This window comes from Gopherus evgoodei, chromosome 3, assembly GCF_007399415.2.
Source record: "Gopherus evgoodei ecotype Sinaloan lineage chromosome 3, rGopEvg1_v1.p, whole genome shotgun sequence".
Lineage (NCBI taxonomy): Eukaryota > Metazoa > Chordata > Testudines > Testudinidae > Gopherus > Gopherus evgoodei.
The window spans coordinates 141,373,808-141,389,705 of NC_044324.1; the positions used below are offsets into that span (position 1 = coordinate 141,373,808).

The 15,898-nt window shown below is 43.8% G+C and overlaps 1 protein-coding gene across 4 annotated transcripts in view; it reads right to left on the bottom strand.

The window, feature by feature from the left end:
• Positions 1-14,684, bottom strand: part of COG2 (component of oligomeric golgi complex 2) — a 46,018-nt gene extending 31,334 nt beyond the window's left edge. The window contains exons 1-7 of one of the 4 annotated variants that reach the window (XM_030556855.1): positions 14,565-14,628; positions 8,371-8,477; positions 6,015-6,176; positions 5,145-5,210; positions 2,910-2,990; positions 1,662-1,765; positions 157-265 (exon numbers count right to left, since the gene is read on the bottom strand). In XM_030556855.1, the coding sequence (XP_030412715.1) occupies positions 157-265; positions 1,662-1,765; positions 2,910-2,990; positions 5,145-5,210; positions 6,015-6,071 (417 nt within the window). In that variant the 5' untranslated portion in view covers positions 6,072-6,176; positions 8,371-8,477; positions 14,565-14,628. Of the gene's footprint in view, positions 1-156; positions 266-1,661; positions 1,768-2,909; positions 2,991-5,144; positions 5,211-6,014; positions 6,177-8,370; positions 8,478-14,564 lie in introns of those variants that run through there. The other 3 variants (XR_003999663.1, XM_030556854.1, XM_030556856.1) reach the window with 3 other exon arrangements.
• Between the last annotated feature and the right edge of the window lie 1,214 nt (positions 14,685-15,898).

Below are 15,898 nucleotides of genomic sequence, written 5' to 3' on the forward strand. Positions count from 1 at the left end.
ATAGAAGATAGCGTTGGTAAAGGAATGTTTTAAACTAGGAACCTGTTTTGCCCAGAACTAATTTAAACATTATTGTTGATGTAATGTCAGTATTTCTGTACCTACTGCATATGTTAGATTTAAATGAAGGTTAAGCAGGATAACAGTGGTACTTACTGGTCTCACTTTGTCCAAAAGAGGCATTCCTTTGCTTTGTACTGCATGAAATTGTAATTGGTTAAATTCTGTGGCAATTCTCTCTAAAATCTGTCCAGTCAAAAGTGGGCTAAAAAAGAATGCGTGTGCGTGTTAGGTTAGAACTTGCAGTTCAATATACAATAAGGTCTCCACAAACAAAATCATTCCACCTAATGGTCAGATGCACACCACTCCCCACTCAACTCTCAGCTCTAACATGGGGGAGGCAGGGCAAGAGGTCAGAGTTACAATGTTTTCCCTGTGAATAATGGTAAGAGGCAGGCATAGTGGGCAATCATGCCTTAGCAACCCACAACACTGGTCCCTGCAGTGACAGTCCTGCTTGTTGTCATAGGGGAAAACAGTTTTACAGAACTCAACAGCTCTGGAAAGGAACAAATCTATCTGATGAAGGAAACCCTCTCTTTGCCCATTCCCTGTAGCATAGCAGCATTAATGAGGGCCGTCTCTGAGGAAATAGCCAGGTCTTCTTCACCCCAGCATGGCTGCACTAAACTTCCCCATTCCCTAAAACTGAACTGTTATTCCTACACTCAGTCTCAGAGTTCACCATGTTCCCCCTTTACATAGGAGGAGAGGATGTGTCCAGGGCTCCTACATCCACTCTCCCGCCTAATCCTCCCATACTGGTCCCGTCCCCTAGTCATGCCCCCTTGTACCACAACTGAAGAGCAATGGAGCTGATCTCACGCACCAAGAGGCATGCACAAGACTAGCATTTCCCCTGCCTATGAACTACAGCTAGTTTGCTGGCAAGATGAGGTATGTGAGGATCAGGTCTGGTATTTCAGCCCCATGGCAGCTGGAGAGACAAGTCCTATCCATCTTTGCTTAGAGGCAGAGAGAGGGGAACTTGTCCCTGAAGTTGTCTGAGAAGTCCAAGTACCAGACTGGCTCTTCATGAGGCTCCTCTCCACCACAGATACTACATCATCAATCCTATATACATCATCATGCTGTTGGCAATTTTCTTTTCAGTTATGTGAAAAAGTCAAGGAAACAGGAGAAGCCACTTTTGGTTTTACTCCCAACGGTACTGGAGTAAATGTTACATTTGCCAAAACATGGGAGGGATTTCAGAGCCAGAGGTATTACAGATTATTGGCAAATGGATTCTGAAAAAAACAACACTACAAAAATGTCAAAAAGGTACTTTTAAAAAATTGATTAATGAGCATGCAACAATCTACTTTTACTCAAAAAAACACTCAATTTCAGCGTTTATGAAAATGTTAAGTTCTATATTTAGTTTACTGCCACTTTTGCAGAACGATAACGGAGATTTTAAGAATCTTGTAAAATTTAGAAGTATGGCACTATCTTAACTGTGGTCTTGCTGTCATTCCACCATATTTAAAAGTCTAAACATGTGTAAGAGTATTTGTAAATTCTGGTACAGTACAACAATGAAAAACTGCACTTGTTGATTAGGAATAGATCTTGAACGTTTGCACATTCCTTACCTGTTTGCTTCTAATAAGGACAATTCTTTAGAGCTTTGGGAGTGTAGAATTTTCTCAATTTTTTCAACTGATTGAATAACTTGAATAAGTCTCAAGACACACATCTGTAAATAAAGCAATATTTATCATCATGTTCATCTCCAGTTTCAGTCTCCATTTTCTAATTATCGGCTCTGAGAATGGTATTGGGGCCACTCTTCACATTTTTGGCTGAAGTTTCTTAAGATCTGAATTTGTTTAGGAGAACAAAGAGGACTCAGGAAACTATATACCAGTTCAGCCACACTTTAAGACAGACGTGGACAAATTGGAAAGTCCACAGGAAAGCAACAAAAATGATAAATGGTTTAGAAAACCAGACTTATGAGGAAGGTTTAAAAATGGGGCATATTTAATCTTGAGAAAAGACGACTGAAGGGGGAATGAGAACAGTTTTTAGATATGTTAATGGCTATTATAAAGAGGATCATGATCAACTGTTTTCCATGTCCACTGAAGGTAGGACAAGAATGGGATTACTCTGCAGCAAGGGAGATTTAGTTTAGATATTAGGAAAAACTTTAACTATAAGGGTAAATAAGATCTGGAAAAGATTTCCAAGGCAGATTGTGGAATCTCCATCACTGGAGGTTTTAAGAACAGGTTAGAAAAACACCTGTTAGGGATGGCCTAGGCTTATTAGTCCTGCCTCAGTTGAGGGGCTGAACTTGATCACTTTGAGGTCTCTTCCAGCCCTACATTTCTATGATTCCATTTAGGTATAATGGTGTTAAGCATAATAGGAACTACATTATATTTTAGTACATGTTCAAATAATTCTTGTTCTTCCACCTCAAAATAAATTAGATTTTTTTTGCATAAGTCAAAAATTAAACATTTCTCTCTCTCTAGATTTATTATACTACATTTAAATTATGTGGAAGTTTACACACCAGTATGAAATGGAAATAGTAGTGCAGTCTTTTCTATACAGAGTGACAAGTAGAGTAAGTGTTAATAGTAGTAATGGCTTGACTTAATGATAAAAGGAAATCTGGGATTATGATTGATTGACCATCACTCACCTTATAGTACCAGGAGTCTCCAAACAATGAATGTCTAATTTTTACATGTATAAAAGCAGCGCACAGTACGATATGGACAGACACAGCCATCTCTCTGAATGTCTTGTTTTAACAGTTTGGGGTGGGGGGAAATACATAACTCTAATTAGTGTATTTTCTTCCCCCAGCTATTTGTCTGTTGTACCTTTTTTCTTCTGATATCCTCTTGTTTAGACATACGTTCATCTACTGTCCGAATTCCTTCACTCACGCACGACTTAAGGCTCTGAGAGAGACATGAATTAATTTGGAAAATTTGGCTTACTGATATGGAAAAATTTAAGCCCAAGAACACACCAATTTGTGTCAATTAAAAAAAGAAGTGTTTGGCTGTCCTTAAGAACTGTTAATTTGTATGGGTTTGCAATCATTTTTATATTTTTTAAAAAAACTTCTCTCTTTCCTGTTATGATGTAAGAGACAAACAATAGGGAAAACTGATTAACTGAGATACAGAGAAAACAAGTTGAAATATACAGTACATGAATTGCTCTCAAATGCATAAAGTAAATAAAACTGAAACAGAGGAATAATATTTTCAGTTATATTTAAGAGCAGCCATACTGGGTCAGGTCAATGGTCCATCTAGCCCAATATTTGGTCTACAACAGTAGCCAGCACCAGAGCTTCAAGGGGAGCGTACAGAACAGGGCAGCTGGAGTGACCCACCCTGTCTTTCCCTCCCAACATATGGCTATCAGAGGTTTAGGGTCATCCTGAGCATAGGGGTGCATCCCTAACCATCCTGGCGCATAGCCAGCAATGGACCTATTCTCAATGAACTTATCTAGTTCTTTTTTTAACCCAGTTATATTTTTGGCAAACATCCCATGGAAAAGGGTTCCACGGGCTAATTGTGTTACATGTGAAAATATAATTCCTTTTGTTTGTATTTAATCTGCTGCCTGTTAATTTCATCGGGTGATCTCTGCAGGAAAGGGTAAATAACACTTCTCTATTCACTTTTGCCATGCCAGTCATGATTTTACAGATCTATCAGATCCCTCCCTTAGTGGTCTCGTCCCTAAACAGAACAACCCTACTCTTTTTAGTCTCTGCTCACATGGAAGCCGTCCCATATCCTTGATCACCTCTGCTGCCCTTCTCTGAACCTTTTCTAGTTCTATTATATCTTTTCTGAGATGGGGCAACCAGAACTGAATACAGTATTCAAGATGTGGGTGCACCATGGATTTATACAGTGATATGATACTTTCTGTCTTATTTTCTGTCCCTTTCCTAATAGTTCCTAACATTCTGCTGGCCTTTTTGACTGCTACTGGGCACTGAGTGGAAGTTTTCAGAGAACTATCCATGGTGACTCCAAGATCTTTCTTGACTGGTAGCAGCTAATTTAGACCCCATCATTATCCATGTGTAGTCAGGATTATTTTTCCCCGATGTGTATTATTTTGCACTTAACACTGAAATTCATCTGCCATTCTGTTGCCCAGTTTTGAGAGATTCCTTTGTACCTCATGAAGTTAGCTTTGGACTTAACTATCTTGAGTAATTTTTTAACATCTGCAAACTTTGCCACTTCACTGTTTGCTCCCTTTTTCAGAACATTAATGAATACGTTGAAGAGCACAGGTCCCAATAAAGATCTTTGGGGGACCCCATTGCTTACCTCTCTTAAATTTACCTAAGTGTTACTTGAAACAAACAGTACGTTTTCAGACAGACGTGTGATTTTTTTTTTTTAAGTTGACTGTGTCCCTTTAACTTATGCTTTATTTATGTGGATTTAAACATTTTTCCACCACGGAGGAAAGATAAGGTACTAGCACATGGGCATTTTCCCCCTCAAAAGATGAAGTTATGTGTCAAATTTTCAACAAAAATCCTCTAGGAACAGCCGTGAATATTTTTAACAATATATATCAGCTGCTAAATGCAAGTCATGCTAGGTGAACTACTGTAACAAAGGTCTCAAAGGAGAAGGGGAGGAAAGATGTCTTTGTGGATAATGTATACAACTGGGAGGGAGGAGATATACCCGCTATTCCTGGTTCTGCTATAGACATCCTTAATCGCTCTGTGCCTCAATTTCATGTGTAGAATAGTGCTAATTCTTCACTACACAGTGGTTTCATGCGGCTTATGCATTTATGTCCTTAAATCACTTGAGGTCCTTGGATGGATAGCATTACAGAAAATGAAAAATTACTTCTGCTACGACAGAACTCTTATATCACACTGTCCTCTAAAACAATTAACAGGAAATGTCGTCTTACATTTCTCATTTTCAAAGACAAGACTCTGATAAACAATTATCAATTCGAGGAATTTAAAAGGCAATTAATTTTCATAAGATATAGTATGAGATGTAAGTTTACCGAACTATTTTGAGGTATATATGGATTATTTCAAAACATACCATGACCTCTTCTCGTAACTGTCCCAATGGCACTGAAAGCTGATTGAGGGCCTTATCCATGCCAACCTACAGAAATGATCAAAACATACAGTTGGGAAACTATTTGATTATAATAATGTTTGTTTCACTTAACATGTGAATTCATTATTGACTGTATCCATTAGATACAGCACTGTTTTATAGACCTATACAATCCTCACAAAAAAGTCATCTCATCTTGGTTCATATTTTTTAGTGATGTGCCAGTATGCTCATTTAATACTACAAGAAAGGCACGCAGAAACCAGCACTACTATTTGTCTCAGTGCAGAGACAAGAAGAAAAATGAAAAACTATGCAAACTATATATTTGTACTATGCATACCAATGCGCGCCATACAGAAATGCAATGAGACATTTCCATTTGAAAAATGAATTGTGGTACTTGGTCAACTGGATTGAACAGTACCGACTTGTTACATAGTGTGCATACTTATAAGTATGGCCATTTCTGAAGGATTCTTATGGGAATCTTAGATCTGTGTCACTCAGTTTTAATAATTCAGATATCTGGAGCTTTACATGTATTAGAGGCTTTTCACATTTTAAGGGGGTTGGGGAATTCTCAACAATTATTTACTGCCTTCATACTAAATCTATGATCTTTAAAGAAATCGCAATTATTGCTTTTCATCTTACTGCAGACAAGCAATTATATAGAAAGTACAGGTACAGCACATAAGTGTTTTCCAGTCTCTCTCAATTTGACGGGCAAGAATTCAAGGCTTCTTTACCTAACATGCTAGGAAAGAAACACATTCACAATTTTGTGCTGTAATTAAAAATCACACTAAAACACTCTCGCACACATCATTCAACTTGAAAACTTACCAGATTTGTTGAAAGATTAACAAAATCTGCATAGTCCTTGTTTATGAGTTCTACCATGGCAGTTTTAAGGAGTTTGTAATAGAGCTCTAGATCATCTCTGAGCTCTTCCAACTGGACACGCTTTCTGCAGTCAGACACAAAGTGATCGACATCAAAGTCTGGCTGAAAATGCAACAAGCAGAAAGATACAGGGATGTAAATAAAAAACATACCAAAGAAACAGAAAAGAATTGGATCTTTCCTGTAATAAGCATTCTAAATACAACTAAACTCTCGAGCCTACCTGAAGCAAAAAGTGCAGATAATTGACAAACCATACTCTAGAGACAGATTTTAGCTTTCTGGGATCCTAGACTCATTGGGACAGATGATACTGTCTTCTAATGTGTATTGCAGTACTGTATTATCCAAACCCCTTTACTTCTGCTTTAAACTGCCCATGGATTTATCTGACAATATGTTACAAGTATGAGCTCAACCCTGAAGCTTTTTTTATAAAGCCACATTGCACATTGTAGCTAAGCATTCAGCAGGCATTGTTAAAGGTTTGATTTTAGTCACGTTGCAGTGGAGAAGTTCAAAGCTTCTGTTAAGATTGCAGCAGGTGGAAAGGAAAACCGAAGATATGGAGATCAACCAACAGATGACAATTTTCAAGAACACTCAAGACTACTAGACAATACTGAGAAATCAGATTTGATGACCAAAAAAAAAATCAATATCAAATTAAAGACGTTTCAGTGGAAGGTGAGAGGACAATGGAAAAGAAGCTGAAGCTGCTTTTTCACAGTAGATTATGAAATCTCTAGGGAAATGTCATGGAAATACAAATCTGCCTTTCAGGTTCATTCCATCCAGACTCCACTGTATTCTCACTCACAGTCTAGAAAAACCATAAATGATTACAATGGACATACAAACCTGTGCACACAGACAGACAAAAGAGGACACAAATCAACATTCTACAAAATTTCATTATTGATGTTGATTGTGTTCTCTTCAGACTTCTTGATGCTGTATAGAATCAACAAGAATGTAGTGATTCAATATATAGGCCTAATCAACACCTAAAAATTAGATTGACCTAACTACATCACTTAGGGCTGTGAAAAATTTTGCATCCTGTCTGACATATTTAGGTCAACCTAACACTGCAAACATATTCTATTGAAACTGGATGTTTTACATTTAAATTACACTTTAAATTAAATACAGGTTTATTTAAAACAAACCTATTTAAAATTAAATTTGAAACTGACACACTGTGTTAATGCCTAAACTTATTTAAATTAAAAGACAAAACATAATATTAAGCAGTCCACATGTTTGCTGCACAGTTTTAAAGAAAGCCAGACCACTAAACTGCTGGAAATCATTGGCTAAGCACCTGAAACCAGAGTTTCTGGAAGTGCTAAACTAGCTTTTGAAAGCAGTAGCCTCTTCTGCAGGTGAAGAGAGTATATGTTCTTCATTTCAATTTATTCAAATACTGTAGATCAATTCTATGATTAGCTCAAAGTTTAGAAACTAACTTTGGAGTTACAAAAATAGAACATGTTTTCCTCTTCCAACCTCTGAATAAAAACTAGGTGCAAGAGGCTGAGATCTTCCAGTTCTAAAATCCTGAAATAATGGTGACCAGAAATAATCAAGTCAGTTCATTAGTACAGATATTACTTCCTAGGTTTAATAAAGCAATTAGTTTTAAATGCAAAACACATTTTGATAAACTCCTTTTGATTATATATTGAGCACATTTAGGGTAGTTCTATTTAATAAGAAATAAAATGATATTTTTGTGCATTTTAATTGAATTTGGATTTCCATTCAATTAAAGCTTGGCCCAAGTCACAAATTAAAAATTAATCATCTAGTAAAAAGTTACACTATATAATTGCTTAAATAAATGTGTACAGAGATAGCATATTCTCCTGATTAGCAAAAAGAAGCACCAAAATTAGTGTAAAGGCTATATTTAACTGCAAATCAATATGTTTTAACGGTTATCAACCAATGAGAACCAATCTTTCTTTGGCAAATCACTAAAAAGCAAAAATGCAAAACATGACTAAAATCAATTATTTAATCAATCCATCCTGAAAGAAAGAGAGATACAGAAGTTGATAAGAATAAAGTACGAGGAAACTGAGAAGCAGCACTGCAGGAATGTCATTTGGAAGCAGTTACAAGCACAAGCATAAAAAACAGACAATCAGATGGACAAGAAAAGGAAAATAATTAAAAACAGATTTATGTTTCAAGTTTCCTCTATTACAGATGAAAAGTTAAAGCTTTTTCTTAAAAACTAGTTTATATTTCTTACTCTACAGTATTTACAGTTAAATCTAACATCTACCTGCAAATCTGTGATTTCTTCTCATCTTCATGTGTATTTCTCCTAGAAGTGCATTCCTAGGTGTCATTTTGCAGTCATCCTAAGAAGGATTCTAATACCTTACATACCTTTACCCAAAGAATAAGCAAATGGAAGTAGTCAGGAGTCGTGCACATATTCCAAACCATCACAATGTAAAGAGTAAAAGGATTTTCTGATATTCAGTTGCACAGCTGCAAATACTCTGGAACTGTAAAGAACCATGCCTCTAAATATACAGGCCTACCTTAGTCACAGAAACCAATAAACCTGCTCAGAGACTAGCCCTATTACATTTTTGCTGCTTTCCATACATACTTTCCAACACATCATATACTGCACAATCCTCCCTCCCTTCCACCCTAAACAATTACTTAAGTGCTGTGCCTATGTTTATACTGCAAAGTCTTTCAGGCACTCCTAGACAACTGATAGGCACAACTGGAAACAGAAAACAATACAAAAATAAAAATCAAAAGAAAAAAAGTTAGATTAGATGCAGAGACTCCAGATCTGAACAGAGCTACGCTAAAGTGTCTAAGCAGACTTGTGCTTTACTCTCTAATTATTACAATAAAATAACGAATTTACCACCTGAGACAGTGGGTTGTTAGACCCATGTTTTGCTTCTTTTACCCAGACTAAGCCATCCATTGTAACAATCACAATCACTTTCATTTAAGCCCTAGAAACTCAATTTGCTCTTTTCATTCATTTTTCAACAGCAGTCAAGTTCCATCACCAAATCTGATAGAAAAGAACATAAGAATGGTTGTACTGGGTCAGACTAAAGGTCTATCTAGCCCAGTATCCTGTCTGCCAACAATGGCCAATGCCAGGTGCTCCAGAAGGAGTGAACCTAACAGGTAACGATCAAGTGATCTCTCTCCTGCCATCCATCTCCACCCTCTGACAAACAGATGCTAGGGACATCACTCCTTACCCATCCGGGCTAATAGGCATTAATGGACATGAATTTATCTAGCTCTCTTTTAACCCCTGTTATAGTCCTAGCCTTCACAACCTCCTCAGGCCAGGAGTTCCACAGGTTGACTGTGCACTGTGTGAAGAACTTCCCTTTATTTGTTTTCACCTGCTGCCCATTAATTTCATTTGGTGGCCCCTAGTTCTCATATTATAGGAACAAGTAAATAACTTTTCCTTATTCACTTTCTCCACACCACTCATGATTTTATATACCTCTACATATCCCCCCTTAGTCTCCTCTTTTCCAAGCTAAAAAGTCCTAGCCTCTTTAATCTCTCCTCATATGGGACTCGTTCCAAACCCTAATAATTTTAGTTGCCTTTCTCTGAACCTTTTCTAATGCCAATATATCTTTTTTGAGATGAGGAGACCACATCTGTATGCAGTATTCAAGATGTGGGCATACCATGGATTTATGTAACGGCAATAAGATATTCTCCATCTTATTCTCTCTTTTTTAATGATTCCTAACATCCTGTTTGCTTTTTTGACTGCCACTGCACACTGTGTGGACGTCTTCAGAGAGCTATCCACAATGACTCCAAGATCTCTTTCCTGATTAGTTGTAGCTAAATTAGCCCCCATCATATTGTACGTATAGTTGGGTTTTTTTCCCCCACCCCAATGTCCATTACTTAACATTTATCCACATTAAATTTCATTTGTCATTTTGTTGCCCAAGCCAGCCAAAACGCTACCTTCCCAAAGTGAAAGTCTGATTCTGCCATTCTAAAACAAACAGAGCTGAAATGGTGGTAGCACTGTAGAAATTTTGTTGTAAAAATCCATAATATAGTCAAAGCTTAAGGAGTATATTCAGCTTAGTCTTTCCTTGACATGCTCATTTTAAAACAGGTTAGACAAAAATTGTCAATAATTTCTATATTTCAAATCTATCTGTTCTAGTGATTTACCAGCTTTTTCATTCTGCACACCACTTCAAAGAAGAGCCTCACACACACGGATCTCATTGACCATTCATTTCTTGGGTTCTCAAAATATTAACATTTTTGGATTACTCAAGGCCTTTAGTCTACACAGAAGCAGAGAACGACCAGTGATCTATATTATAATTAATATAGACAGCTTTTTTTTTTTTTAAGCTTAACAGTATTGCCAACCTCAATGGTTCAAAAATCATTTGATAGGCTTAAAAGTATGCGATGTGAAAATAAATTTGGGGTTCTTTTAATTTGTCTTCTGTGTCATTAAGGTAGACCAAAGTTCACATTTTCAAGTTTGTCACTGCAAAAATTAGGGCTAGAAACTTCATTTTAGTTTTTTTAAATGGAAGCTGAGATTCTCACATAATCATGTGCCTCTCAGAGCTGGAGCTTTATGAAAACCATAAAATACTGCAAGACTGGAAATACAATTGCAAACATTGGAAACACTGCAAACAAGCTTCTTTTGCCCCCACAACAAAAAGTACTTCAGCTACCATCATGGGTGATTCCAGGGGCCTGTATTCAGAGGGCAAAGCCCAGGGAGGGCATCTCAGTTATCCAAGTTACCCTGAAAACCAGTTTCAAGATTTTCAAAAGTTCTTCTGCCTATCACCTCTCAACAACATTTGCCCCCCATCACCCCAGAAAGGGTGAAGAACAAGTTGTCCCAAAGAAAAACAAGCAGCAACTACTGAGAAAAACAATAGTTTCTAACTTCCCAAATAATACAGAATCAAGATCTCAATCTTTATCTTCAAAACACTCAATGGGCTTGGTCCACTATCTACAAGATTGTAGTCAGCAACTTCACTCCTCTAATATAGTGGAACTTTCTATAATAAAGAAGAAGCTTGTGTCCAGGAGACAAAGCTTTCCCAGGGGCCAGCCCAAGACTGTGGTATTAACTCCCACAGGAAGGAAGGATCACCATAAACCTAACCACCTTAACATAACATAAGGCCATCCATACTGAGTCAGACCAATAGTCCCTCTAACCCAGTATCCTGTCTTCCAACAGGGGCCAATGCCAGATGCTTCAGAGGGAACAAACAGAACAAGTAATCAAAAGATCCATCCCCTGTCACCCATTCCCAGCATCTGCTCCATGTGCAAAGTGGGTGTGCGGATATATGTAAATATGAATTCCAAAACATACATTTCCACCCCAGGGGAGAGGATGAGAGAGTAAATGTGATAAACATTAGTCATGCTACTTAAAGCACTAGTGAAAGGCACTCGGGCGATGGTACAAAAACCTAAGCAGAAGTAGGACACCTGATCATAGGCGGCAGGTTATATGGGCTCGAGATGCCCGGGCTCCAGGAATATTCAGGGCTGGGTGCAGGGCCGGCTTTAGGCCGATTCGCCCGATTCCCAGGAATCGGGCCCCGCGCCTTAGACATTTTTATTTTTTTTAAACTTTCCCGGGGTCCCTGGCTGCAACCTGCTCAGGGGTCTTCCGTGGTCCCGCTCCCTTGAGCGAAGCGCAGGCAGGAGCGCGGCAAGCCCCGCTCTCCCGGCTGGAGGCCCAGCCGGAGCACGGCAAGCCTCGAGGTCATGCTCTCCTGGCTAGAGCTCCGGGCCTTTAAATAGCCTCCAGAGCCCTGGGGTAGTGAGAGGCTCTGGGGGCTATTTAAAGGGCCAGGGCTCCAGCTGCCTCTGCCACCCCGGTCCTTCAAATAGCCGCCAGAGCCCCACCACCCCCATGCATTCCCCAGGGCTCCCGAGGCTTCTTAGAAAGTCCGGGGCAGGGTAGAAGCTCGGGAGCCTGGGGCCCTTTAAATAGCCACCAAAGCCCTGGGATAGCAGGGAGCTTGGGGGCTATTTAAAGGGCTTGGGCTCCAGTTGCCTCTGCTGCACCCCCTGCCCTGCCCACACCAGCCCAGCTCCCCCTGCCTGCAGCCAGCTCTGCACCCCATGCCCACAGCCAGTCCCTGTCAAACCCCCTGCCGCGTCTCCAGTCAACCCCTGCCACACACCCCTGTGGCCCTGCCCAAAGCCAGCCAGCCCCACACACACTACTGCCCACACCAGCCCTGCACACTCTGCCCTGTCTCCAGCCAACCCCTGCTGCACCCCCCTGCCTGAAGCCAGCCACTCATGCTCCTCTGTCTCCAGCCCTGCCAATCCCTGCTGCATCCCCCCGCAGCCCTGCCTGAAGCCAGCCCGCCCCACACACCCCCTATCTCCAACCAGTCCCGCACCTCTTGCCCTGCCTGCAGCCAGACCCTACCTCCAGTCAGCCCCTGCCCTGCCTCCAGCCAGCCCCATGTCCACTTGTGCCCTGCAGTTCCCAGGGCAGTAACCCTGCACACCTGCTTCAATGAGGGGGGGCAGGGAGCAGCTGGGATCCACACATGTGAAATGGCAGTCATTAATAACCAATCAACAGCATATATGATACAATGTACATAATATATAATTTTATTTATATAGTTATGGAAAGTAAATAATACATGTAAGAAATGAAAGGCTTTTTTTTCCACTTTTTTTTTTTAAGCCATCCCTGCCAGGGCCCCGCCGAAAATGTTCGAATTGGGCCCCACACTTCCTAAAGCCAGCCCTGGCTGGGTGCCCTGCTCCAGCAATATTTGGAGCTGGGTCTCTCCCCCAGCCCTGCCTAGATCGGCCCCGGACCAGCCCCGGTGGGTCTCCCCCCAACGCCCCGCCCCGCCGCATCCCTGCCTGGAGCAGGTCCCGGCCTCCGCCTTCCACCCCTCTCCCTGTGTCCCCCCTCCACCACGTCCTTGCCTGCTCCTCCTGCTGCCAGAGAATGGTTCCCGGCAGAACTGCTGTCTGCTGCCCCAGGGTCCTAGCGCCTCCCATCCAATAATGGCAAGGCAGGCTACCCTTACCCTGCTCTTCTGCCCTAGATCTGAGCCTAATGCCCCAAACCCCTCATTCCCAGCCAGAGCCCTCATCCCCCCGCACCCTAATCCTCATCCCCAGCCAGTGCCCTCATCCCCCCGCACCCTGATCCTCATCCCCAGCCAGTGCCCTCATCCCCCCGCACCCTGATCCTCATCCCCAGGCAGAGCCCTCATGCCCCCGCACCTGATCCTCATCCCCAGCCAGAGCCCTCATCCCCCTGCACCCAAATCCTCAGCCCCAGCCAGAGCCCTCATCCCCCCACACCCAAATCCTCAGCCCCAGCTCTAAGCCCCCCGCATCATGAACCCCTCATCCTCAGCCCCAACCCTCATTCCTCTACAGCCTAATAATCTGCCCTAGCGCACACCACCTCCCCCTTCCTACACCCCCTTGAGCTTGCACCCAAACTCCGTCCCAAAGCCTGCACCCCTCACCCTCTCCTGCACACCCACCCCCTGCCCCAGCCCAGAGCCTGCACCCAGCACCCAAACTCCCTCTCAGAGCCTGCACCCCTCACCCCTTCCTACACCCCCCACCAGCCTAGAGCCTGCACCTCTCACCCCTTCCTACACCCCCACCACCAGCCCAGAGCCTACACCCCTCACCCCTTCCTACACCCCCACCACCAGCCCAGAGCCTGCACCCAAACTCCATCCCAAAGCCTGCAGCCCTCAACCCCCCCTGCACACCCACCCCATGCCCCAGCCCGGAGCCTGCACCCAACACCCAAACTCCTTCCCAAAGCCTGCACCCCTCCTGCACCCTAATCCCCAGCCCAGGACCTGCACCCCAGACCTCCCCCCAGGAACCCCGCCCAGAGCCTTAGGCAGGTGGGGGCAGAGTTGGAGGGGCCGGGTTCTGGGCACCACCAAAATTTCTACAAACTTGCCACCCGTGCACCTGATGCCTATCTCAGTAGTCAGACTTCAGCTTTTGAGGTTAGTGCTCCAGGCTTCCACTGTCTCCCTAACTGAGCCACCACTCGCTCAGCTGTGGGTGCTCAAAGCCACCACGGAGCTTGGGCTGCTACGCTGCTTGCGGGATCAGGCTTTGCCCCACGGCGGGTCACAGAAGGGCACCCAGGGCAATGGCCTCGGTTGGAGCCTGGTGAACTAACGCAGAGCCCACAGGGCTGGAAACCCGCTAATTGACAACAGGCTTCCCCCCCTCAGCCCCAGGAAGGAGTGTGAACCTGTCCCCGCTGCCCCCAGGGCGCCGGCCACACACACATCGCCCTGCGCAGCCCGGCCAGCGGCAGGGGACCGGCCCTGCCCCGCGGGGAACTCGGGCAGCCCCCAGCCCCCGCCTCCTGCTCCCCACAGCCAGCGCAGGGGCAGACCCCCCCGCCCGGTCACCCCCGCAACGCGGCACCTTCATGAACTCGTCCTTGTCGAAGCAGAGGTTCTCGGGCCCGCGGGGCAGGCACAAGCCCCTCGCCTCCATCCCCGCGCGCGGGCCGGCCCCGGGCCCCCAGTCTCCGCGCCGGCTCCCGGCTCCCCGAGCTGCAGGCGGCAGCGGCGGCTCTTCCGCCAACATGGCAACGCGGCGGGCGCGACACCGACGAGGTGCCGCCCCCGAGCCGGGAGAAGCCGCCACAGACGAACGCGGCCCCTAGCGGCTCCAGGAGTCACTACAGCGAGGCGGGGGGCACCGCCCCCGCTGCCACGTCTACACGTTCGGAATCCGAATTGGGTGAAACGTGAGGAAACAGAGGCGGACGCTGCACCGTTCCCTGAAGGTCTCGAATCAGCGTGGTACGCGACGAGCCTGAGTCCAGAGGAGCGCCCAGCTGGGATGTGACAGCCAGTCTTCCTCCACCCCAGGCGGGTTAACCACCCTGTGGCCCTGTCCGTCTCCTCCGCGGCAGTGCCGGGTGGCTGCTGTCCGGTTCATGAGCTCCCAGCAGGAGCTGCTGCCTCAGGGAGTTGCACTGAGCGCGGCGGGGCAGATATTAACGAGACGTGTGAGAGCGGTGGTATAGTCCAGCGCTAGTGCAGACACGGGGCAAAACTGCAACAGATCTCAACTCAGACTAGCCTGGCTAGTGTGAACACACATACACCCCCGCCTAAGAGTTAATGAAAGAGGTGCCTGGGGCTCAAGAATTTTTTTTTTACTTTAATAACGAATGCAGCAACCCAGAGGTGTTGGGGCTAAGGCCAAGCCTAGAGGTGCCAGGGTTCAGCCCTGGCATAAATTAAGTATTGCTCACCCTTGATATTTAGCCTGGTGCCCCAACTCGGGTTCAGTTCTCTGATGTACATGTTTCTGGCCCTAGACAATTTAGGGCAGTGATTTTTGACCATATTCTGCTAGGGCAAAGATAGGTAGGCTTTACCTCAGCTTCTGGATGTGACAAGAATGTCCAACTATCAGAGGGTGACTGGCCCCTTTAAGAGGCACAAGGTTACTGTGCATTCCATTTAGACCCAACTTTCATAGGAGGAAGGTATCTAGAGTCATATCTTAAAGGTATATCTAGAGAGGGCTCTAAGATTGGTGTCAGATTGGCCCCTTTAAGAGAGAGCAGGTTCACTGTCCAACTGTGCTTTAGGGAAGGCATCTGAGCCATATAAAGAGGGAGACAGCTGCAGCCGGTTGTTGGCTGATGCTTGTTCCCTTATAAAACACAGCTGCCTTCCCTCAAGCCCAATTGGGCAGCAGATAATTAGTCCAAGTTCACGGGAACCTGCTCCCTATTATAG